Consider the following 23,931-nt stretch of genomic DNA (forward strand, 5'->3'; position numbering starts at 1 on the left):
ACTGGAACGAGCTTTACCATCTGGCCAGTCTGAAAATGAACCATGCAAAACCAAAAACATTTTGTGAAACATTAACATCACTGACATAACTCATAAACGCAGCTGCTGCAAGAACAATCATAATAACATGTTTATGGTTGGATCCAAACGCGGAGAGGGGAGGGGGGGGGGACTAGTAGGGGGCCCCGCCCTCCCAAAGTTTCAAAATTTTATGATATTTCTCGTTTTTGTTTTAAATATTTAAAAGTTTACTTTTATTTTTAACAAATTTTATAATTTTACTTCTCCAAATATTAAATTTTTTATTTTTATCTTTTCAAATTTAAAATCCTAACTCCGCCGCTGATTAGATACAACCACCTATGACATGAGTACAAAGCATGTCATAAAAGTGAATATTACAAACCCAGACTGCCCTGGTTCCAACCATTGCCTCCACTTCAACCTTAAGACACTGTGGTCCTGAATATTTGGCATCTAACATCAGTATGTTTGCATTTGAAGGTATAAAGATTAAGCCTGTCTCTTCAAACTCATATAACAACGTTTGGCTTTGCATTCAACATCCTCTGAGACACCAGAGGCGCAAGGTTTCTTTTCTTTTCATGCTATAGGAACATATCCGGTAATTTTGCTTTCTGGTGGCTGCAAGATCAGACTAGAGATGTTCAAACTAGGTATTGAAATGCTTGTTTCCCTCTCATCACCAAGCCTCAGATGTTAAAAATGGATAACAAAAGGCACAACACAATCAATCTGCAATTAACAGAGTTAATGGGCATAGCTGTGAGACAACCAAGACATATTAACAACCTAGCTAGGCCAAAACTCCCCGTGTTAAAAGTATCTAACATTAAAAAAGGACTCAAAACCAAAGTAGCAGATACGTAAGACGGAATAAAAAAAAATTATTGTGATGAGAACATAATGAACATGTGCAAATACACAGCACACTCAAGAGTCAACCTCCGCTTACACAATGGCAAAATTTTGCTAACACGATATTCATTCTGCCTCGAATATAACTCCTACACTCAAAATTTATCCACACCAACATTCCACAATCAACAGTTATTCCCTTTTATAAATAAAACAAAATCATGAAACATGGACACAACACAGCAGTAAATATCTTTGTAGTCCTGCAAAGACAATGCAGTAATCCAAGAAGTTTCATAAAGCTCAGTAAACTTAATGAACCGAATGCTCAACTGCCCATGATTTGCACTGAATGATTAGAAATCAAGAAAATTAACTCACTAGTGCAATATGAACTCCCACCACAGTAATGTAAGGCAGTCATCAATAAAGTTACATACAACAGACAAGTGGGACAGGTCAAAAACTAAGCAGCCTTACAAAACAAAACCCCACCAGAATTGACAAGGAAAATTACAATGAGAAGGGTGAGATTAATTTGATAAGAAAGTATATCATAAGTGCAGTAGGAAGAGTGGCCAATGAATTCACCAACGAGGAAGCATCAGATAAACTTCCAAAAGGAGCAAGTGCTGGGGGAAGTCCAGGAAGTGACCCAGTAGATGGCACTGTAGAAGTCTTGGGCACTGTTGTTATGGCACCATCTGACTGGGGTGCAGGTGCTGGGGCAAAGACTGAATCCCGTGTAACATAAGAAGGTGGGGCTACAAGGGGAGGAAATTGCCGTGGTCCTGCATTATTTTTTGAAATGCAATGCAAATATAAATCAGTAAAGAAGCCTTATAAGACCATCTGGAAATAATTATGAATCTAAATAACTCACATTCAACTCCTCAGCATTTAAACTCGTAAGTCTTGTCACATAAACCAAAATTTTCATTAAAAATAAAAAAAAGCAGCAGAATTGTCAACAATGATGCATCAGGTAGCAAATAAATTCAGAATTCTGATAAATTATTAAATAATATTTGTATTTGTAGATGATGCAAAAAAAAAGGTGACCGACAGCATATAAGAACCATCTCGTTCCACTCCATTTAATTAGCAATTACCATATTCAATCATTTTCATCTGTCTCAATGCAAAATGCTATTATACACATTCACATAGCACTGGATTAGGGAAGTATAAATCACCCTAAATTGAACAACTTCACTTTTCATGCATTTTGGAATGCCAACATATAAGAACAGTGTTTTATAAACTCTTACCTGGGCATCGAGGTTGAAGGGATGATGACAACCTGCAGAACAAAGACACCGAGTAGAAAGGGTTCAAGCATTAAACAAAACTCAAATATAGAGATTACTTTTCGCATAACAATGAACACAAGGAGGTAAAAGATGTAGCATACCAAGTGATAATGGTGCCATTCGAATAACCACCATAAGTGCAAGAAGTGACATTGCATCCAGCACTACTTTGCTGCACCGTGACATTCCCCAGCATGAGATTGCTACTTTTACATTGCATGCTTGAACAAGAAACAGCCAAAGAAGCAGGCGTGCAGTACAAACTGTATGACACAATCAATAAAGCTGATTAACTCCAGACCGTTAGATATAGTGGGAATGAATCCCGTACAGTAAAGACTAATATAATTAAAAAGACAATAATGCAACAAGCTAAGAAACAGCTCAATTACTTGAGACTCCCTGGGCCGCAGCTGCATTGAACACAGTGGCTAGCAGTAATAGCATAGCTCCCATTGGGGACAATCAATCCACGATCTGAGGCATATTTAGGAAAATTCGAAGCACAAGCTGCAAGCATCAAAAGTAAACAACTCTTAACCTCCATTGTCATTGTAACCAGACATAAATAATGCAAAAGCATGAAAAACCATCACTCAATTCCCAAAGATGAAGTACAGAAATACACAATAGTAGCATTTGCTTGAACTCATCATCGCAAACAACTAGTAAAGGAGGATAAAAATTCAACTAACACTACAAAAGGTTATATCATTAACAATTGCAGCAATTATGTTAAGCCTACTCCTTACTCCATAAGCAAGACGAGAACTCAACTTTTTACAGCTGAAACATACAAGGCACTGGCATTGGCTTAATCGCTTAGATGATTGAAACTTTACAAATTTCAATTTCAATATCAACCGCACATTTTACAAAAACAAGGAAATGAAAAACTACCTGATAAAGGAACAGCTAGAATATCACCAGCTTTAACGGAAGAACTCCCCATAGCATTAACATTCATCAAATCCGTGATTGTAGTCGAATAACTCGCTGCAATTCCAGCTAAAGTATCCACTGGCTTCACCACATACGATAAATAAATGGCCGGCAGTCCATTATCAGTATTATTAAAACAAGTACAGGGTAAAGGAACCAGAAGGTTCTCCCCCACATCAAGAACAGTAGGATCAGCAATCGAGTTAGCCTCCCTAATCTGATCAGCAGACACCAGACCAGCATAAATCGAATCCGCGATCGAAGAAAGCGTGTCCTGAGGGCGTGTCTTGTAATTAGTGGAAACGGATTTTCGAATCCCATCAACACAGGAACAGAGGATGGGGATCTTGATGAAGAGCTGGGCGGGAAGGATGTGGTTTTCGACGTCGGGGTAAGAGATATCGATGGCGTTAGCTGTGAGGATGGAAATGGGGTCCACCTGGAAGAGGGAAGCTACCTCGGCGACTTTCAGGTCGGTGTAGAGAGTGTATCCCAGCAAGGAGTTGCAGGAATCAGAGTTTGAACAGGGCTCAATGGTCGATTTGGAAGTTACCAGAGCTACATTGGTGAAAATGATGAAGAGAAGGGCTTTGTAAAAGGAGATAAAAACGGGTTTTTGGTTTGGCATTGTTAGGTTCCGGGGTTTGAGAAGTTTGGGACTTTTTTCGCTTGATTCTCTTCAGTTAATAGCAGGGGAAACAACAGAGCGGTAGAAGAATGTAAAGAAAAGAGCTTTACTTTGCTACTCAAAGCTGAGTTCTTTTCTTCAGAAGGGGTTTTGGGTTTTAGAGAGAAGGGAATAAAAATAAAGAGACCAAGATTTGAAACCAATAAGAGATGGGTATTTTCCTTCTTTGCCCCTTTTGGTGTAATCTATAGATCAAATGTGGTGTACTCGAAGGTTTCTAGGGTTTGTTTCAACTGGGTTTTATCCTCCACTGTCAACCAAAAATGTAGTATTTACTTACGAAAAAGAAAGAGTTCCTAAATGTAGAAACTTTGACAGTAGAAATATGGCCACTCTCAAGATGGGTAGAGTTCAGTGGCTTGGGCTTCTTCTTCTCTCTGTAAAGTGGTCTACAGCAAAAGAACAAGAAGAAAGAGAAAGAGAGAGGCAGAACGAAGGGGATGGTTCGAATTAGTGGAGCTGAGGAAGGGGACAAATGTTTTTCATAGGGTGAACAGACACAAGTCAGATTCTCGATCTTAGAGTTATTGAAACATTACCTTTTCCACTAAGACCAATTTGTCCCTCTCCATTTTAGTATTGAACTATAGAATTTCATTCTATTAGATTTAAATATTATTTAATTTTAATAAGTAATTCAAAACTCAATTTATGCTATGTTCTATATTAATTAAAAAACAATCAAATAATTTCTATTTATTTTAATATTAACAAATTTTGGACTGTTTATGATGGAGGGGTGTTTTGGTAAATATGCAAGTACGTAGCTTTTGAGATTTCGGAGCATCAAAAGCTGCCTACACTAGACCCACTTACAACTCTATCGGCAACCTTTTTCAGGCGTGGAGGACAGGAAAAGAATTTCCAGTTTTTCTTCAATGCTGCGGTTTCGGACGTGCCCCTTTCCCCCACGCTTCCAATGGGCGCGTGTGTTTCAGTTTTTCAGATTTGCCATGTCACGAGTACAAGTCCCGTCTCGTTTGGTCTACAGTTTCCGAACCGATTTGTTGGTTGGATCTTGGAACCAAATTTCAAAATTAGGTTTGACCATTACCGCATATTTAGAGACAAAATTAGTGTAAATAATCCTAGCTGATGCACCAAACCATGGAATTGGAACTATTTTCTCTGTTCTCACCAACATTGTGTCTTTTCAATTAAGAAGGGAAATTCAGCCAATTTGTAATCTTTAATAAATCGTAATCTACGCTTTATTGCTGGTCGGTCCGCGGATCTTACCATACTTTACTACCTTTCCTAAACGATGATTAGTCCATAGATACTCCCGTTTTGGCCATTCCCATTTTCATTTCATCATGTTTACATCTCCAAGTTCGATCACCTTTTAATGTTGATTTTTTTTTTCATTATTAGTATCAGTTTTATCAATTCTATTTATTATTTTAATATTTTTGAAAAATCACTAATTATTTAAAAAATTTTAAATAAAATTTTATTTTATTACATTCAATAAAATTATTTTGGATATAATAAATTTTCATGATTAACATTTAAGTAATTATCATTAGTTAAAATAATATTTATTATCATTTTATATCCACATAATACTAATATGATCCTAAAATAGATAAGGAAAATTTCACACGATCATATCATCACATATTGTGGTATGTCATATGTCAAGCCCGACTCTTCAATATGTTTATTATGCCATTATTACACAAAAATACATGTTTGCTTACTTGGGTACCTCTAAAATCGTTAAATGACGGTATTGTACCAAATTGTACAACTAAGTTGATTTAAACCTCGAACTAGTCAAAATAGAGATTTTAAGATAAAATTGAGAATTTTAAAACCCCATAATGACTTAAAATGGTGATTCGGAGTTCGAGGACCGATTTGAAGTCAAATTGAAATTTTCATGACCTAGGGGCAAAATGATCATTTTGCCATCCGAGGTTAAGATGTGAGTGTTGGCTGAAATTTTTGACTAAGATTGATCATTGGGAGTATAATTTGAGTTTGATAAGTGAAGAATTTTAATTTCGGTATTTTTTCGAGTATAGGGGTAAAATAGTCATTTTACTGTCCATGGGCAAAATTGTGATTTTACACCACTCAACACTTATCCAACACATGAATTTTACCCAATATTATTATGAATAATTGAGAAAATTTAAGTGGTAGAGAGAGATTGCTTAATGGCTAAGTATGACATATGGACCAATTGAATGGTAACATGTGTCAAAATCTCATCCATTCATTATTTTCCTTGAAAATCAGCATAAAATCAATCTATTTCTCATTCATATGGCCAGCCAAAGAATAACAAAGGAAGAAAAGAAATAACAATAACCCTAGGTGGAGAATTTCAAGAGAAAAAGTGTGAAAAATCAAGAAAAACAAGTGAAAAATGTAGGATTTCTCAATTTAAACTTGAAATCTATTTCCCTAAGCATTTCTCCTTCTTTTTCATTGTTAAATTTCATATTTTCATGGTGAATTCATGGCTAGCAGAATGGATATGGAGAGAGAATGATGTTGAATTGATTTGATTTCAAGTTATGTTAGTATTTTTAGTTAGTTTACCACTTCTATAAGCAAAACAATAATAAAATAATTCATTTTTCCCATCACCCATCAATGGGCGAACCTACCTTGTATTGAGTGAGGATAAAATTGATTTTTTATTTTAAGAGAATTGGTTAGAAAATGATGAATTATGGTGTGGAAAAGTAATAGGAAAAATCACGGTGTTAATACACCATTATTGGCCAAAAATTCTAAGAATAAAAGTGAAGATGGTTTTGCCAATTTTTAGGTTATTTAACTTGTGTTTGGTGAATTAAGGTATTGGAAAAGAAATGGAGCAATTTGGAGCTAAATTGGACGCGTTGGCCAATTAATCGGGTGATAAGACGAATTAGGCCAATATCGGGTTTAGATGGTTACCCGTGCATTTTGCATTCCATATCATGTATTGGTAGTATAAATTAGTTTAATTTCGATTTAGTACCAATGTAGTAAGTTTCTCGATTTTGTACTTTGTCAAGATGGTGAGTCCTCCGATAAAGGCAAGGAAATTGCATCCGAGGACCAGTAGTCAAAATACTTCGAAAATTCGCACTCTAGACATTGTGAGTAACCTTACTATCGTCTTAATTATCTAAAGTGATTTTTATCCGATTTTGTGAATTTCATGAAAAATGAATTAAATGATTAATTTTTCGGTTTTATAAAACAAATGTGATTTAATGAAATGATTTCATAAAATTGTTTTAAAATTGAATAATGGTTTGAAACTAGAGTAATTGGAGACCATTTCATGTGTTGTAAATTCATGGTTTGAATCGAATGGCTTATGACAATATTTGCATGAATGGCTGAATTAGTAATTGTGTTGAAATATATGAACTGTGTATTTAGTCTTGAAAGGCTGTGAATTACAATAATTGTCATATCATGTTATTAAATTTTATTGATTGGTGTGATAATTATTAACTTACTGTAGTGGGCGGGTTTCGTTGATCAGCCTATTAAAGGGGCACGATAAACCCCGTTATATCTTACTTCAGTATGAGAGGCGCGGGTGGATAACTCCTGAGGTTAACACTTTTAGAGTTCATTTCACGTCAAACCACCACATGAGGGGGAACTTAGCTAACGCCAAGCAATGATTATATTTTCAAAATAAAAACATGATTTATGCGTACATAACTTTTTAACAGCCTTGGCGGACTCGGTTGGGATAGTCATCGATCAAGGCATCCCTAATAACTGGGTATGAGAATGATTTTGGCACGAGCCAAAGCTTTTAAGAAATTTATAAGTCATGTTAATTACTCGATTTATATGAATCGATTTTATTTGGTTGAAATGAGTTGAAAGGTAATGAATTACAGTATATTAAATTATTTTGTCTGTCTCCATTTACTCGGCTTTACATATTTTATATGGTATTTGTTTACTCACTGAGATTTTATAATCTCACCACCCTTATTTTCACTCATTTCAGGCTCATGATAGTTTATAGATAGCTGATTTCATCAAGGACCACCATTGGATTTGCATCCTCCAAACTGTAGGTTCATAATTTTTTTTACTTTCGGTTATTCGATGGCCCACTTGTTACTGTAAATTAAATTAAATGCTATGACTTACTGTATTACAATATATACGAATTTTTTTTACGTTTACACTGTAAAAATTATTTATACAGTGATCTAAAAATATTGTTTTATGAGAAAATTGAATATTTTATTCAATATTTTTATTTTATTATAATAGTCATAATTTCATTTTAAACGAATGTTTTAGACATCTAAACTTATTTTTGATTATGAAATATGTGTTTTGCACCCGCATACTACATTTTTAGCGAATCTCGAGATTTTTTAAGAAAAATGATCAAAATGCCCTTGTGAGAAAAAAAATTGTTTTTTCTATTGTTTTGACTTGGAAATAGTTTATAATCTCTCAAAACATAATTTTAGTGATTAATACTCACAGGGAAAGCGAGAAAAACTGATGTTAAGCCTTACGAGGTTTCGATTGACATTCCGGGTAATGAATGTCTATCGGGACATCGCGACGATTGTCACGGGCTTGATGGGTGTTTCGGGTCATGACATCACATGTCAATATTATATGATATATAACGATAAGTGATATTTTGAGTAATAATAATTAATCAATTATTAGTAATAATAACTTATTTGATTCAAAATAAAAATAAACAAATTTAATTAGATTTAACAAAAAATATATTTATTTAAATACACATAAAAAATATTAAAAAATTATTTGAACAGTTAAAATTTTGATAACTCAATAGTTTTAAGATTAGTTGAAAAATGCAAAACAAAAAGAGTAAATTTATAATTACTAAAAGATTATAATTATTGTTTATTAATTTAGGATTTGAAAACTTCAAAATTTGTATTAAAAAGCCATGCAAGTATTTTAAATTCATATTTTCATACATAAAAGTAATTATAAAAATTAGCATCACACTCTCACTAAAGTGCTTGTAAATCAAATGATGCAATTTTATTTTTACAAAATTTTAATCTATACTTTTCATATAGAGCAAATACTATAATATTATACCCCAACAATCCCTAATCACATTCTTAGTGTTAAAAGATGAGAAAATTTTGTATTATATCAAACTATAAAAGTTACATAGAAACCTACATTGTGTATTGATAACTAAAGCTAATCTTAGTCTTATTTATAATATAATTTTAATTAATTAACATTATTATGATATAACTCTCAATTAAATATTGTGGCTATTCATAATCTAACTTTAACTAACTAATAATATTATTAAAAAAAGGTAATTTAGATAGGTAACTAATTAATTTGTATACCTCTGTGTAGGAAGAGGAGAAAGAGCACCCTTTTTTATTACCATCAGTGCAATTGATGGGTTATCTGATCAAAACTGATCTCTCACTATAATGTAGTTACTCTTAATCCTTGTTTGGATTTTGATGAGCTGTGTGGGTGACTGGGCATGGTAAAGACGATGAAGAAAAAGATGGAGATTAAAGATGAATAATCATGTAAAAGATTTTAGTGATTATCTAATGAATTTGAATTAAAATAATAACTTAAAATTTGAATGTAATTTACTTTTTATAATAATATTTTTCATATTAAATGTAATAATTGATAGTTAGTTTGATAAATTATAATGTATTAAGAGAAAGTATTTATTGATATGATAATTTTAAAGGGCAAAATCCTAATTAATTTATTGAAAAAAAAATCCTTTGGTTATGAAAATAAAAAAAGTACATTAAAGAAAGAAAATAATGATAGTTGACTGACAGCTACAATTAATTGAAGCTAACGGTTAAATCAGAGGTTAGAAAAATCAAGCGAGACGCGGGAGCGGGAAATTTTAAAATTTAGATTAATTCAATAGTTTAGTATTTTTGAGTCCAAGGAAAATTAGGTTTTTATTCACTCACTGCTAAAAATAGGGCAGTTAAAAATATTTATCCGTTTTTATCCACAAAGCGCGGGAACGGAATCCTTGTTCCCTCCAACTCTCTCTCCTCGGAGGTTAGTCAGGTTGTAAGATCCAAAAGCAGAAAAAGGGGAAAAAAAAAAGGGCCCAAATCTTAAACCACTCAAAAACCCTAAATTCCTAAATTAGGATTGGATAAACTTTAATTCTATGGACGAATCAGCCGAGAAGAAAGAACAGGAATTGGTGATGGTCAGCGGCACCAACCAGCGGGAACGGCGGAGCGTCCGCCGGAGATTGGTCCAGTCAACCTTGTTCCCGCACAAATCTCCAGAAATTGAACTGAAGGTTGACCAGAAGGCTAACGAAGGGAAGGACGACCATAACGACGGCGAAGATGAAGAGTTCTGCGGTAGTCAAGGCAAAAGGAAGATAAGAAAACGTAAACAAAATGTAACTCCTCAGAAGCGAGCTTCTAGAAAGGTTTAGTTGAGCTAAATTTTAGTTAATTTAACGGATCAAATAATATGGAGAAGCTGTTTGGAAGTTTTTGTTTTTACAATTTTGTTGTGATTTTCCATGAGCAGGCAAAGGGGAAATCGCCACTTAACACTACACCGAAGAAGAACGGGATGAGTAATTTGATGGAGAGTGAAGATGGCTCACCGCCGCCAATCCCTAATTTGAGGTTGGAGGCAAAATTGACAGCTGAGGTTAGTGATTGTTTTTTCGCAGCATAATTATAATCTCTCCTTATGTTTTTGGAAGTTATATTTGTTCTTTTTATTTACCATTGTACTTTGAATAGCTTGCAGTAGTAGTTTGTTGGCTAATTCTTATTGATTCCTGGTTATTGTTGATTGTTAACTTTGTTTTGGATGTTGAGAGCAAATATCACGTTCGAAGAAATTAAAAGAACAAGAGGAAACGGAAAAGGTCTGTGAAGAAATATATTCAGGAGCATGGGGTTGACATGATGAGATGATGAAGGTCAAAATTACGGTTAAGGAGAGAAAATAATCCTGAGACTGAACATGATCACTGGTGTTTGGCGAATCTAATTTACTGAGAGGAAGATGCTAAGGGTATTAATAGGTGATGTAGGTTGTGTGGTGATGGGTTGGAGGCCATTGATAATGTGGCACTGCTGATAATGGCAGCTCTTGGAGCTTAAATAATGTGCAGCATGATGTCATTGAGCAGTATGTGCCTACTTTTTAGCATAGGCAGAATGATAAGGAACCTTCAATCTTACAGCCTGGCAAAGAGCTCATTTCTGTCCCTACTTCCTGGATCCTTTCAATGTGGAGAGACTGCTAGGATTTTCTTGCAATAGAGGAAGCTGCCATTGTTCTTCTTTGTTATTTTTTTGCTGAAAGTCATCTTTCTCATGATGTGTACTGCAATGTGGTCTACTATGTTTGGCTGTCCATACATTAGCTCGTACTAATAGCGATTAGTTTCTAGGTCCAAGATATGTTAATTTGACTAACATGTTATATGATAGTTGGCTTGTAACTCAAAGTGTCTTTGTTTTATGCTTGATCAGGAAAATTTACGGATGTTTGCTGGAAGGCAAATTCATCCATTTTTTGCATCATGTAAAGCGGGAAAGAGGAGCCAGGAGACAGCTGGAGTAGGGAGTAATGGTTGCTTGATTGACAGAAGTAACAAATGCATTAATATTGGTCCTATTCATGTATTTGACAGAACTGAGGTATGGCATTATTAACTCAACCATGCCTTAATGTGTTGTATTTTCCTTGAATTTAAACTTCTTTAAATGTTCTTTCTTATCTGGAATGAAACTCAAACTTTGTCATGCAGGATGATGTAGTTCTTGATTGGAAAGATTGGACATTTTTTGAGAAAACCTCTGTTGAAGTTGGTTGCACTCTTGAAGGCCTATTCACATCAGTTTTTAAAAGTTGTGCGGGGGCATTATGTCTTGAAAACTTTCCTGGTGCTTTACATTCCTCTGATACATCAGTTGTTCAAAACAAGTTGTCAGATCAATGCATTATTCACGACAATGACTTACTTGGAACATCACTTGCAATGCCTGCTGTCCTTGTAGATGAGCAATTGGAAAGCTATCAGCTGTTTAAGAGCTCAGAAGGGGTATGTGTTGTAATTTTATCTTCATTACTTTTCATTTCCTTTAAATTTATTTTCAAGGAAGTTCCTATTGCCACTATTTTTCTTTTGCTTCTGTAACTTTTTTATTTCCGAACAATAGAATTCTTAGACACCAACCCCCACAAATCCGTAAACCTTATTTAAGTTAGGCTAGTACTTTGACTGGAATCTAACATAAATCTCATGTACCCATGCTTTTAAACATGTGCTGGTTGCCCATGAGCCAAAGGCTCATCAGCCTTATATGTAACTTTGAATGCATGTTCTTTGATTTATTTGTGACTACTATATTTTTGTTATTACCAGGAATGCCAAGTAGATGAAATTGCTGCCCTTTCTAAGCAGACTGATAATGTGGAAAATTCAGAGCTTGAACAGCAAAGTAATCTTCTTCAAGAAAGGTTGGGATTTAACAATTTACCTACCCTTTACTGAAGCTTTCTTTCTGATGTGTTAATTTTGGATTGTCTTAATCTATTTGTTGATTACAAAAATTGTGTGTGCATTAAAAATATTATTTTTATGTTTGTTGCACAGAATGGGAATCCTGTGTGCTACTGTAGTTTCTGAAACTATTCAATTCAAAGTGTGCAGAACAGAGTTAGTTGTAGTAGGAATAGGATCTGCACCTTATATTGTAGTTACTTGCAAACCAAACAGAACTAGCCCAGTAGGTAGCCACTAACTTGTTAAAGCCTTGATTTTATGGTCAAGGTCAATGGTTCAAACTTCTACAACCGTTGGCCATACTAATAATAATATAGTGTATCCAAAAGAAAGTTACTACTTGCCCGTTAATGGTTTCTGCCTTTATGTACACAAGCCTGCTATTCTGCTAAGCAAGATCCTTTTCCTTATATTACTGGTTGCAGATTTTTGCCATGTTATCATGGTTGCATTGTCCGTCCTGATGATAGCTTATGGACAGATAAGTACCAGCCAAAAAAGGCCACAGAGGTGAGATTTTTTTTTGCTTGTTTGTTCTGAACTGCTATGATCCTAAAAGGGCTGGGGGGGTGAGGGGGGGCGGGTGTTATGTAAAATTATGTTTCGTATTCATATTTATGGTTTTTCTCCTTTAATTGCTGCTTTTCAGGTGTGTGGTAATACTGAATCAGTAAAGTTTATAAGTGAATGGTTACGTCTTTGGCATGAGAGAAGTTTTCAAGCCATCAAAGCCTCCAATAACAATGATGAAGGCAACATACAAGAAGATGATGACAATTGTTGCGAAAGTGATTTTGATTCAGAAAACAAAGATGGAGAGGATAGACTGAAGAATGTTCTCTTGGTTACAGGACCAATTGGGGTATACACAACAGTTTTGGCTAAAGTTTAACACATGTTTGCTTGTTTGAAAGTTAACCTATTGTGTCTGTATATTTTTGTCAACTCATATAATGAACTGTCATGCTGGACCTTGAATGATTTACTATGATCTCTTTGTCATGTCTCACTAATTGTTGCAGTTGATGTTTTCTTTGATATCAATTGAATTCTTTGTTCTATGTGCTGCAAGCTCTGCATGGTGTGTTTTCTTGGCTACAAGGTTTAGTGGTGTGTCGTTCTTTCTTATCTGTTTGGTTAATTTTAAATTTTTCTTTTCCTAAAAGTGGTAGTTGGAAACTGATAGTAAGTTGATTTATTCACATAGTAAATGTAATTACATCTGCAAAGGTTTCAGTCTTGAGAGCCTGTAAGTTTTAAGAGAACTCTCGCGTATTTTCAACTAGAACTCCATTCATATTCTTTTTTTCTTAAATGGTTGCTTTGTTGCAGAGTGTTGTGTGTTTTGTTTCCAATTATGTTCAGTACATATGCTTTTGGTTCATAATGGTAGTCAAAGGTGTTTTCCTCATGTTGCAGAGTGGGAAGTCTGCAGCTATTCATGCTTGTGCAAAGGAACACGGATTTAAAGTTCTGGAGGTGCTACTAAATTTTAAGATTCTTGTTGAACCATTTTACAATTTCTTTGTCCGGCATTATTTGTGGCCATATGCAAATAGTACTTATCCTGCATGAAAATGTTTATGACCACGAGTTTTCTTTGGCATAATATTAGAAGATTAGATGTCTGTGAATTAGATGAACTCTCACTTAGTTATGAAACTAAAGCTATATGTTGGGTTACTATATTTGCAAGTCTAAGTGATTATAGACCAAGTCAGCAACTGAATGACAAAGATTTCTCTCTCCTTTGTTTCTGAATCATTGGAAACTTTAGATGGGTGTGACTTTGGACTTAATTTGTACGTTTGATGTTCTGGAAGATTTCAACTAAAAGTGATGAATTTATTATAAATCAGTTTACTTGTCCTGTGCCTGCAAACACATGCCACAAGTAAATCTATGGTGCTTTTGGTTCCCACTTGTTCTAAGTCTTGAATTTATGCCACTCCTTTAAATTATATTTGTATAGCACTGAATACAGAAATTTTGTAAATTCAAAACAAGGTTGAGATTTCATTTGCTTGTCTTTCATTGTATCATTTTTCTTGTTAAAAGGTTAATACGTATTCCAGAAGTTACAGAATGTTTTAGCTGGCATACTTTCCCCTTTGTTAAAAGGCTTATTAGTTTACTTATACTGCTTATTACACTCCCAAATATTAGAAATAAGATACAACTACCGCCGTTGCAATTCCATATAGCTTAGTTACATCCCTCTGTGATTACAAGGCATTTTTTCATGCAGTCAATTGAGTTAATATTATTTCAGTAAATTTTTAGTGTTTGTAAATTAAGGCTAACAGAATAATTCATTAAGTGAAAGTTGAATTCTTCTAATCTGTTATTTTGTTAGTCCAATGCATCAGATTGTCGAAATGGAGCTGTTGTAAAGCAAAAATTTGGAGAGGCTTTAGAGTCACGCTGCTTCACAGGGTTGGTTACTCTGTCTTCAGCATCATTCTTAACACTTCTATCCTGTATCATATTTTATTTTTATGATCATTCTATTGTCAATTGAAGCTTCTATCAAATTCAAGCTTTACTAATGTAATTATCTGTCCTAAATTGTAAAATATATTTGTTGCAGGTCAATAGAAAATCCTGTAGGTTCACTTAGCAAGGAAGTGATGAAATCTTCAGCACCTTTATCTAATGGTGAAGCAGCACAAGAATTTGATGATGAGGTAATAGAATTGATACCAACATCAGATGAGGAAGAATCATTTGGTGCCCATAGAGCATCTAGACAACGTGTTTGTAATGAAAGTGAGGCTGGCTTTGCTCAAGCTAAAGTTAAACCTTTAATTCTCTTTGAGGATGTGGATATCAGTTTTCCTGAAGATCATGGTTTTGTTGCGGCTATACAGAAAATTGCTGAAAAAGCAAAAGGGCCTGTGATACTGACTAGTAATAGTAAGATGGCTTTCTAGTTGAAACAGTGTTGTTTTTTTAGTCATACGTGTTTTACTGTAACTCCATATTGTGGTAATTTTCAGGTAACAATCTTGTTCTGCCAGACAAATTGAGTAGGCTAGAGTTATGTTTTACAATGCCATCAACAAAAGAGCTGCTTCACCATCTTCATATGGTATGTGCTTGCAATGCCTTCTTTTGAACTCTTTCACTTTACAAAAATCTTTATCCTTTCATGTTCATGTTCATCTTATCTTTATGCCACAGGTCTGTGCAGCAGAGAAAGCCACCATTCAACCATATTTACTGGAGCAATTAATTAAATGTTGTCAGGGAGATATCCGGAAAACTATCATGCATCTCCAGTTTTGGTGCCAGAGCAAAAAATATCGAAAAGGTTAATAGCACAATGCAGGCATACATGTTTGCATAGTACATTTATTCTTGTTTCTGAAATTTACATGTTACAATAGAAGTTTAGTAGACTAGTTTCCCCTATAGTCAGGTGGGGTACAATGCTTCTAGGAGTTAGGAGGGACCAGGAAAAATGTTAGACAAACAAAATGAAAGAGCTTTAATAATCATATGCTTCTCTATCCAAACAAAGTGAAAGAGCGTTAATAATCATAATGCTTCTCTATATAGTTTAATCTGCCAAGTTTTTTTCAAATTTTAATAAATCACTATGTAAGAAAATATAAGGAATGAGATTTAAACCAAAATTCACCTCACGTGTTTGTGATTGTGCATAATGCAAACTATCATTTGAAGTAAATATTGACCATCTATAAATACATATTGACTTTGATTTGGGAATCTCAATATGTTCTGATACATGAGGGAATCTATTTAACAGTTGTTGTGGTGTAAGGTGATGTATACACTATATTTTATTCAAGTGTTGATGTCAATATCTTTAAAGATAAATTCACTAGAAAACTTCTGCATCTGCCTTTATAGTTATGGTTTAGTGTTACTTCCTCAAGTGAAGGTAGTTGCTTGATCTAGTATGGATAGCTGTTCATGGATATTCTCACACAGTTTTGTAGTAATGTTCTTTGTGCAAAAGGGGGTAGATTGGTTCTCATGGCCTCCCCCTGCCCCTGGTTAGAAAATCTTTAGCTTAGACGATATTTCATCAGAAAATCACATATTGCTTCGATGTTCTGTGTAAGTTTTCATGAAAGACAGTGGTTAGCATGCAACTTTTTTGAGCAAACGTTACCATATTGCTCTGAATTTTGTTTTTGGATTCACTTTCTTATTGTTGATTGCATTTATGAATAATAAGTTTGTGTTGTAGTTATGGCTATACCAGCTGTGTATCTGTGGATAAGAAAACCTAAATGGAAGAGAAAGAGCTGCATTACATCAAGGTTTTGATGTGACATATTTTCTATTAAAGGGTTTCTGTTATCACTATGTATGACTTTTTGGAAGCGTGCTTTCGGGAACCAATAGGATTATTTTTTTGTTACTTGGTCCAATTCCAATACTTTTTTTGTGCGACAAAATCACAACAGTTCTTTTTCAAGCATGTGATTTCCATGCTCAGTATTTGTTCTTGAACTCATTGTGATTTAAGTGTCTCTTGCAAAAGGAAGTTTTTTTTTTTCCTATTATATGTTTGTACTTTGTTTTAACATTCCGTTATCCAGATAGGAAATTGCAGAAGACTTACGGCTTGCTGCTGTTTGATATAGAGGTGGGTCATTTGGTACTACCAACATTAATTCCCTGGGATTTCCCATCTCTGTTATCGGAGTTAGTTGAGAAGGAAATTGCTAAGACATTGTCCATGATGGAAGAAAATTCAACTTTAATGGACGTTATGGAGGAAGAACTTGAAAATAGCATGCCAAATAGATCAGAGATGCATAATAATGAGATAGACAATATAGAGGCAAAGAAAGAAGTGATGTTAAGCAGGAATCTCTCTATTGAAGATTGTGGATTCATAAACCCTTCTTATACTGCACATGAGTTTTACAATTCTTCAGGCACCCCAGTTTCTTTCTCTCGGAGAACACGCAGGAGGAAACTTGATGTTGTGATGTCTTCTGATTCTGAAGATGAGCACTTTAATAAACAACCTTCTTTAGTCTCAGACAAGAATGTAAACCGTGAATTATTCATCGAAGATTGTGGACTCCTTTCTCATTGTCCAAACATGCAAAAGTGCATAAGCCCATTAATAGATGAGCTACTTTGTTCTGAAGCAGAGAAACATGAGGAGAGAGGTTTCCAATGTTCAGAAACAGCAATTAATTTACCAACGGAAACTTGCAAATCTGTGGATGTATCATATGTTCCTGAGTCATCCTTTGTTCCTGAGACTGAAATTGTCAATGGGATGGAGCTGTCTTCGAGAACTGTGTTTCCCGAAACAACTGAAGTCTCAGTGAGTTGTGAGTTCACAGAGAACCTGTTGCCAGTTGAAGCTAATGACCCTGGTAAATCTATACATAATTTAGTTAAAGCTTCAGATATATTAGATAGTACATGTAATATTATTGCACAAGGATCTCATGAAATGGTAGTGGAGAATTCTGAAAATGAGTATGATGAAGATGTATCAAGAGGGCATGCAGTGATGGATGAATGCAGTCGCATGGATTTCAACAAAAGATCCTTTTCCAGGGAGAAACTTAAGAACCAGCTGGCCACTGATTTAGTACAAAAATCATGGAAAAACCTTCGTGACAATCGTGCTGATCTAAGCCATTATGTTGACTCAGAGACAAAAGATGCTCTTAAAATTTTAAAACTTAGTTCCAGAATAAGTGATCTAATTTCTCAAGCTGACCAATTGCTTTCCAAGTGCCAGATGCTCGTAAGTGTTAAATAGTATTGTTTTACTACTCAGAGACCTTTTCTTCTTGAGTTTACACATGTTATCTGTGACACTAATTAGCTACTTGTTCAGGATCTCTTGGACCCGTTAATGATCCCTTCTGAGAATTTAGATGCATTCAGCTGGTGTGACGAGCAGCTGCAGATGGTTAACACAGTTTCACAACATGGATTTTGCTTGTATGCTAAAAATATTGATGCTATAGGATCAAAAATGGGTCTTCAGCTTAGGGTGGATTTGAGCCAGGAGATTCTGGTCTCCTCAACTAGTACAATGGCACTAGGTAGTTGGCTTGGACAGGGTGGTAGAGCAAGCAGGACGTCAGTTGATGGAAAGGGTTTGGACATGAGCCCATCAAAATGTGAGCTGTCAATGAAAAGGTACAGCAGTGTCATTTCCCTTGAAGCCACACTTGGATGTATTACTTGCATATGAGTTGAGCATTTTGACATTGGGGGATCACAGATCAAATGTCATGTTTATTATTGATCATTTACTAGTCCTGCAATTGTTCTTTCTTTTCTGTGGTTGCTAGGATAGAATGAAGTATTTCTTTGGATAAGTAGAACTTCTGTAGATGTACGATCTAAGCATTTATATAATGTGCTTTGTCTGAAACAGATTTTGGTTCACTCATCTTGTTAAAAAGCATGTTTTCTTGCTGCTTGACTCATTCAATTCAAAATTTCATTATTGGCGCTGCTTCTTTTACTTACCTAAATTAGTTTTGGCATTTGCAATGCAGGGATGTGAAGTCATGTCTTTCCAACATCATTGGGTCCATAGTCCCTTCAAGATCACACTTGGCACTGAAGGGTGCTGCGTTTCATGAATATATTTCTTCATTGCGATGCATTTCAAGATCAGAAGCTTCCCGCTTATCAGTAGGCATGAACTGGACAAAAAGACGAAGGTATATTACTTTTGTTTCAAATTACTTTCTTGTAAAGTTTGTACTTCATTATTCACGATCACCACCTCCCTTGCAGTAGTTATGTTTAATTTACAAATTGTTTATACAGGGCACGAGGTTCTTGGCATTACTTGAGTACTGGTGCACTAATGTTATCTCCTGAAGATATTTCGTTGTTGGATCAATATAACTTTTATGGAAAGTTGTCATCCAAGAGCTGATGGTAGTTGCAGAATATCATGATTGAAGAAAACTAACAAAATAAACAAGTGTTGGATGGTAGTATTTGTAGGAAAAGGAATGTGTGGAACAGCTGCCCTTTTTGGTCCAACCTTTAAGTCTTGCTAACACGCCTCAATATGTGAAAGGTAGAGTATATATCTTAATCCTGGATGTGATTCCATCCATTCTCACCATTGTAAAGCGTATAGTCATAACAGTTCTGTACTGGTATATTGATAATAATAAGCAACATTGAGCTATACTTAAATAAGATACATAATGCAATTTTTTGCTTAGTGGCCATCTTAATAGAGAAAAGCTCGTGTTGTTCGCATATTTTGTGTCATAAAACTCGTTGAAGTGAATTCCTTGGTATGGTTGGTTGGTACTTCTCATTATAATGCTTAGGACTTAAGATATAGGACCTTAGGTGGTCATGTGGGACTCGGGAGTAAGTTTATATGTTTATAAATTGTATACATATTCTCTCTCCCATTTATACCGTTTGGGCCTTTTGGATAAACCATTAAGAAGGAAGATAAATCTATTTATGAGAAGAAGGCCCTAATAAAGTTTAACCGATGGAAGCTTAATTTATGACTTATTTATGTGTAATAAGCGTAGATTATAAGGCAAGAGTAGCTTTTGTAGCAAATTTCAAGACGAGGAGGATCCCAGTCCCACCAATTTGCCACGTTGAGCCTTATCGTCTCGTTTCTTCAATTTCATTTTGTCCTTAGTTTCGTTAGTTTCCAAGGCTTAGTTACGATCATGACACCAATTCAGATGGACCGCAATTTTAACCATGGTAGATGCGGTTTCATCCCTGATAACAAGAATAGCATTGAATCATGTTAATGATAGCTCGATGATATGTGTAACGAACTTCACCGATACGTTGTCGCTGACTACAATGAATCATGCTAAGTCAGAATCATTTTTTAGGCTCTGAAAACACTACAATGATTTCTAGGGTCTTGAACTGTCCACAAATATTGCATTTTCACATATCAAGTCATGGTCCCAGCAGGGAGCTTCACATGGAAGAGAATCTCTTAGTAGAGAGTTGAGGAAGGATATAGTTGTTTAAGAAAAAAATTATGAATTTTACATTGATTGTATATTAAAGTGATATTAAATATTTAAAAATTTATATCATGTTCAATTTATGAAACGTCTTTTGTAAAATAAGATCGTAAAGTTAACGAATCAAAATAAATAATATTTTACAAGTTAATGTTTGTGTAAATCGTAATAATTAATATCAGAGTGAATTTTGACCTATAGTAAGAAACCAATACTTTAAGAGGAACAATATCATGAGTTTAGATAAGAGTTACGTTTTTCATATCAATTATGTACTAGAATAATATGAGATATTTAACCTTCAACTTGTGAAATGTGAAATGTTTTTACAAGACAAATCAGTAAAACTAGTGAACTATTTAACCTTCAACTTGTGAAATGTGAAATGTTTTTACAAGACAAATCAGTAAAACTAGTGAACTAAAACGGGCAATGTGTTGCAGGTTGATATTAAATTAATTTTTTTAGGGGGAGAGCCCATCACGGTAGCTTGCTACTGGGGCTCTCATGTGTCGCACAAGCGTTGCACTACAGCTTGGACCTGGCCCACCCCACTAAAAAAAAAAAAAAGGGGCAATGCAGGTTGGTGACCACCTCGTAAGGCCTCTTTGTTTATAATGATATTTCCTCTGGCTCCTCTTTGCTTTAAACCCCTAATCGCTCGACCGAAACTGCCACCAGCGGTGCTTTCACAAAGCGCCATATTATTGGTGGTGGCAGTGGCAAAGGGACTTAACCTTTATTAAATTTTGCTCATCTTAGATGCTGATCTTTTAAAGGCATACAAGTCTAAAATCATTGTTAAAATATGTTGAACAATTTATCATTTACCGTCCATTAACAAAATGGGACCTGTCTTTCGATACGACGAGAACGGCTTTAGCTTCTGCTAGCTGGCCCCAGTGCACGTACGTGTTCTGAAAAGAAATCCAAGAGACCATCATGATAATGGCCCCAAGTGACTTTACCCTTTCCGTTTCATTAGTTTTTTCCTGTCTAAACAGTCTGTCTGCCGGTTCCTTTCCCCGGTAGCTCCTCTGAATCTACAATCATCATTTTGTGGAAGAAATTTGGGATCAAATTATATATATATATATATATATATATATATAATATATATTGGGCATTGGCATATGTTCATGAGAAGCAAGAGTCATACTTGCATGGTGGGAATTTCCCTTTACTTTGTAGCCAATGCAATGCACATTTTTAAAAAGCAGTTGAGTGCATTTATCTTAATTATAAATGCTGTAGCTAACTTGGTGTTTGATGATACTCAGATAACCTGCTTGCTGCTTTAAATCTCATGTTGTCAGGTTGTGTATCCTGGGCAAGTTGAGTTAAAAACAACCATGACAACATAGCAACCTAATCTCCCCTGTACATACATTAATATCTCATGTAGCAGCAATATTGGAGCAGTGAATAATCATGTTAGTAACAATGCTTCAATACATAGGTGAAACTAGGTTGCTTATATTACGTAAAGGTTGATCTTTGTATCCGTAGTGGCTCAAAATGTTGCTTCTGTATTAATAACATTTCCAGCATATTAATTTCCTCTTCCCCTACTTCACTCATTCTTCCTCTTTACTACTGCACTACTTATTTTCAATTTCCAATCCTTGCCAAGTTTCTATTTGACTTACCTCGTGTCACGCATATCTTTACAAAGAAAAAAAGTTACTAGTAAATGATCAAAAGGCAGAAATATTTGAACAAAATGTCATTAATATTCCATTGAATGAACCAGACCCTCTTGTCCAGCTAGTTTGAGTAACTCATTCTTCTCTCTTCTTCTTTGGTCCCCTTTGGGTATAAAAAGGAAACCGTCTTAGCTAATGTCCCTACAGCAGGCAGGAGAGATAGAATCAAAAGCAAAATGATTCATGGCCATAATAATGCCCCGAGGAAAAATAGTACCCTTTTGTCCTTTCTGATTCATTTGGCTTTTTCCTTGCTCAACCAGCCTGTGCTCCAATGCCTCCTATTACTCTCCCCTGTAGACTGTAGCTGTAGCCCTGGAGCCATTGCCCGCATGTGCACAAATCTCATTATGTTATTGTTCTCTCCCGCACGATTCCCCCTATCCAACCCTGTGCCTGTCCTTTTGCCTAAAAATCTATTAACAAAATCAACAGCTCTTGCTATCTCTGCCCTGAGTCTGACGTGTAACAAAAAATGGTGCTTTCCAAGTGTATTTTGCACTGTAGAGATAAAGTTGGAGGAGGCTGTACACTGTACTCTTTACTTTTAATTAGAGGGGTACAATATAACAACTATTAAACTTAGATAAGAAGTTAAGTTAAACATACAAACATGTTATATCACAATTCATTATAACATATTATGTAAAATAATTCATTATAACATATCAGTATATCAAATTAATATTATATGAAATAAAATGATAATTATTAATTTTGATTAATGATAATTATATATAAAAATTTATTTAAATTTTGTAAATAATTTAATTTTTTAAAATATTATGCCTTGAGTTTAATTTGAACACAAAGAAGAAAACAAGGCCAAAAATATGCAATAGAAAAAAAAAACTGCATCTAAAATAAGATTTCGTACACATTAATAAAATAGCCAAATACATGTATAAGAAGAATCGATAATTGCATGTGTAGCCAAATTTCAATAAATACATATCATATATAAAAAGAACTATATGTTAATGAAAGCATAATTATATGAAAATAAAGGGTATTTAGATAAGCTGAAAAATTTCACACATGGAAGTTGTATGGTGGAAGCCATATTTTGTTTTAAAAATTATAGATGCTTAATTTTAGTTAATTATTATTTTTAAAGTGAAAATTTTACATTAAGGGTATTTTAAGCGTGGAAACACCCAAAGGGCTTTTCAAGTATAAAAGTATCTAGAGGTGTTTCAAGCGTAGAAGTTCGCAAGGGTGTTTCCAAGCGTGAAAGCGTTTATAGGTGTTCCAAGTATAAAAGCGCCCAAGGGGCGTTTCAAGCGCAAAACAGACTAATGGCATTCCAAACGCGAAAGCACTCAAAGGCGTTACCAGTGTAGAAAAGCTCAAAAGCATTCACAGCTCAGAAACACTTAAGAGCAAGCATGGAATAGGGAGAAGTTGAAAGTAACTCAGAATGAATAGTAAAGTTCATGAGTTATTTTCACGTTTTAAATGTTCTAAAAAGTTTGACTTTGTGGCTCAGATATGAAGATGGTTAAAAAGACTTGTTTTTAATTTTTTCTTGAAGTACATGTATTTTACTCTTTGATCTTTCTTTGCTCCTTAAGAACACAGTGGTGCACTATCAAGTGCTACTATTTCATTATTCAAAATTTACGTCTACTACCTAATTACATGATCATTTTTTTAATATCTCATAAATTGTTTTTTAACTACTTTTCTATAGTAAATACGTTCTTTCATGATTAAATATAATTTTCTAACTATACTTAAAAAATTGTTACTGTTCAATATAAATATGAGGATTTTAAAAATTAGAAAGTAACGAGAAATCATTAAAAACTCAATAGAGATTATACTAAAAACTCTCTCGAGATTATTCTAAGCATTATTTCTATTCAGTTTTTTTCATTTA

The 23,931-nt window shown here is 34.6% G+C and overlaps 2 protein-coding genes and 1 long non-coding RNA gene across 4 annotated transcripts; 2 read left to right on the forward strand and 1 right to left on the reverse strand.

Annotated features, from left to right (window-relative positions):
• LOC18592320 (lysM domain-containing GPI-anchored protein 1) lies at positions 1,160–4,218 on the reverse strand. The gene is made up of 5 exons (XM_018126356.1): positions 3,093–4,218; positions 2,585–2,702; positions 2,294–2,455; positions 2,151–2,182; positions 1,160–1,670 (listed from the first exon to the last, which is right to left on the reverse strand). Exons 1-5 carry the CDS (start codon positions 3,760–3,762, stop codon positions 1,393–1,395), a joined length of 1,260 nt encoding a protein of 419 aa, XP_017981845.1. The 5' UTR covers positions 3,763–4,218; the 3' UTR covers positions 1,160–1,392.
• On the forward strand, positions 7,828–9,421 carry LOC108663106. The gene is made up of 2 exons (XR_001929035.1): positions 7,828–7,867; positions 9,172–9,421. It is a non-coding gene; the product is annotated as an uncharacterized LOC108663106 (long non-coding RNA).
• Positions 9,813–19,553, forward strand: LOC18592321. 2 transcript variants are annotated; one of them, XM_018126185.1, is made up of 16 exons: positions 9,813–10,249; positions 10,354–10,479; positions 11,316–11,483; positions 11,594–11,887; positions 12,212–12,306; positions 12,778–12,862; positions 13,002–13,214; positions 13,772–13,831; positions 14,709–14,788; positions 14,943–15,268; positions 15,352–15,443; positions 15,536–15,665; positions 16,927–18,101; positions 18,195–18,502; positions 18,868–19,035; positions 19,145–19,553. In XM_018126185.1, the coding sequence occupies exons 1-16, from the start codon at positions 9,977–9,979 to the stop codon at positions 19,254–19,256; spliced, it is 3,705 nt and encodes a 1,234-aa protein (XP_017981674.1). In that variant the 5' UTR covers positions 9,813–9,976; the 3' UTR covers positions 19,257–19,553. The 2 variants fall into 2 exon arrangements, with proteins under 2 accessions (XP_017981674.1, XP_017981675.1); XM_018126186.1 differs by having other exon boundaries at positions 16,972–18,101.

This window comes from Theobroma cacao, chromosome 8 (genome assembly GCF_000208745.1).
Source record: "Theobroma cacao cultivar B97-61/B2 chromosome 8, Criollo_cocoa_genome_V2, whole genome shotgun sequence".
NCBI classification, from domain to species: domain Eukaryota; kingdom Viridiplantae; phylum Streptophyta; class Magnoliopsida; order Malvales; family Malvaceae; genus Theobroma; species Theobroma cacao.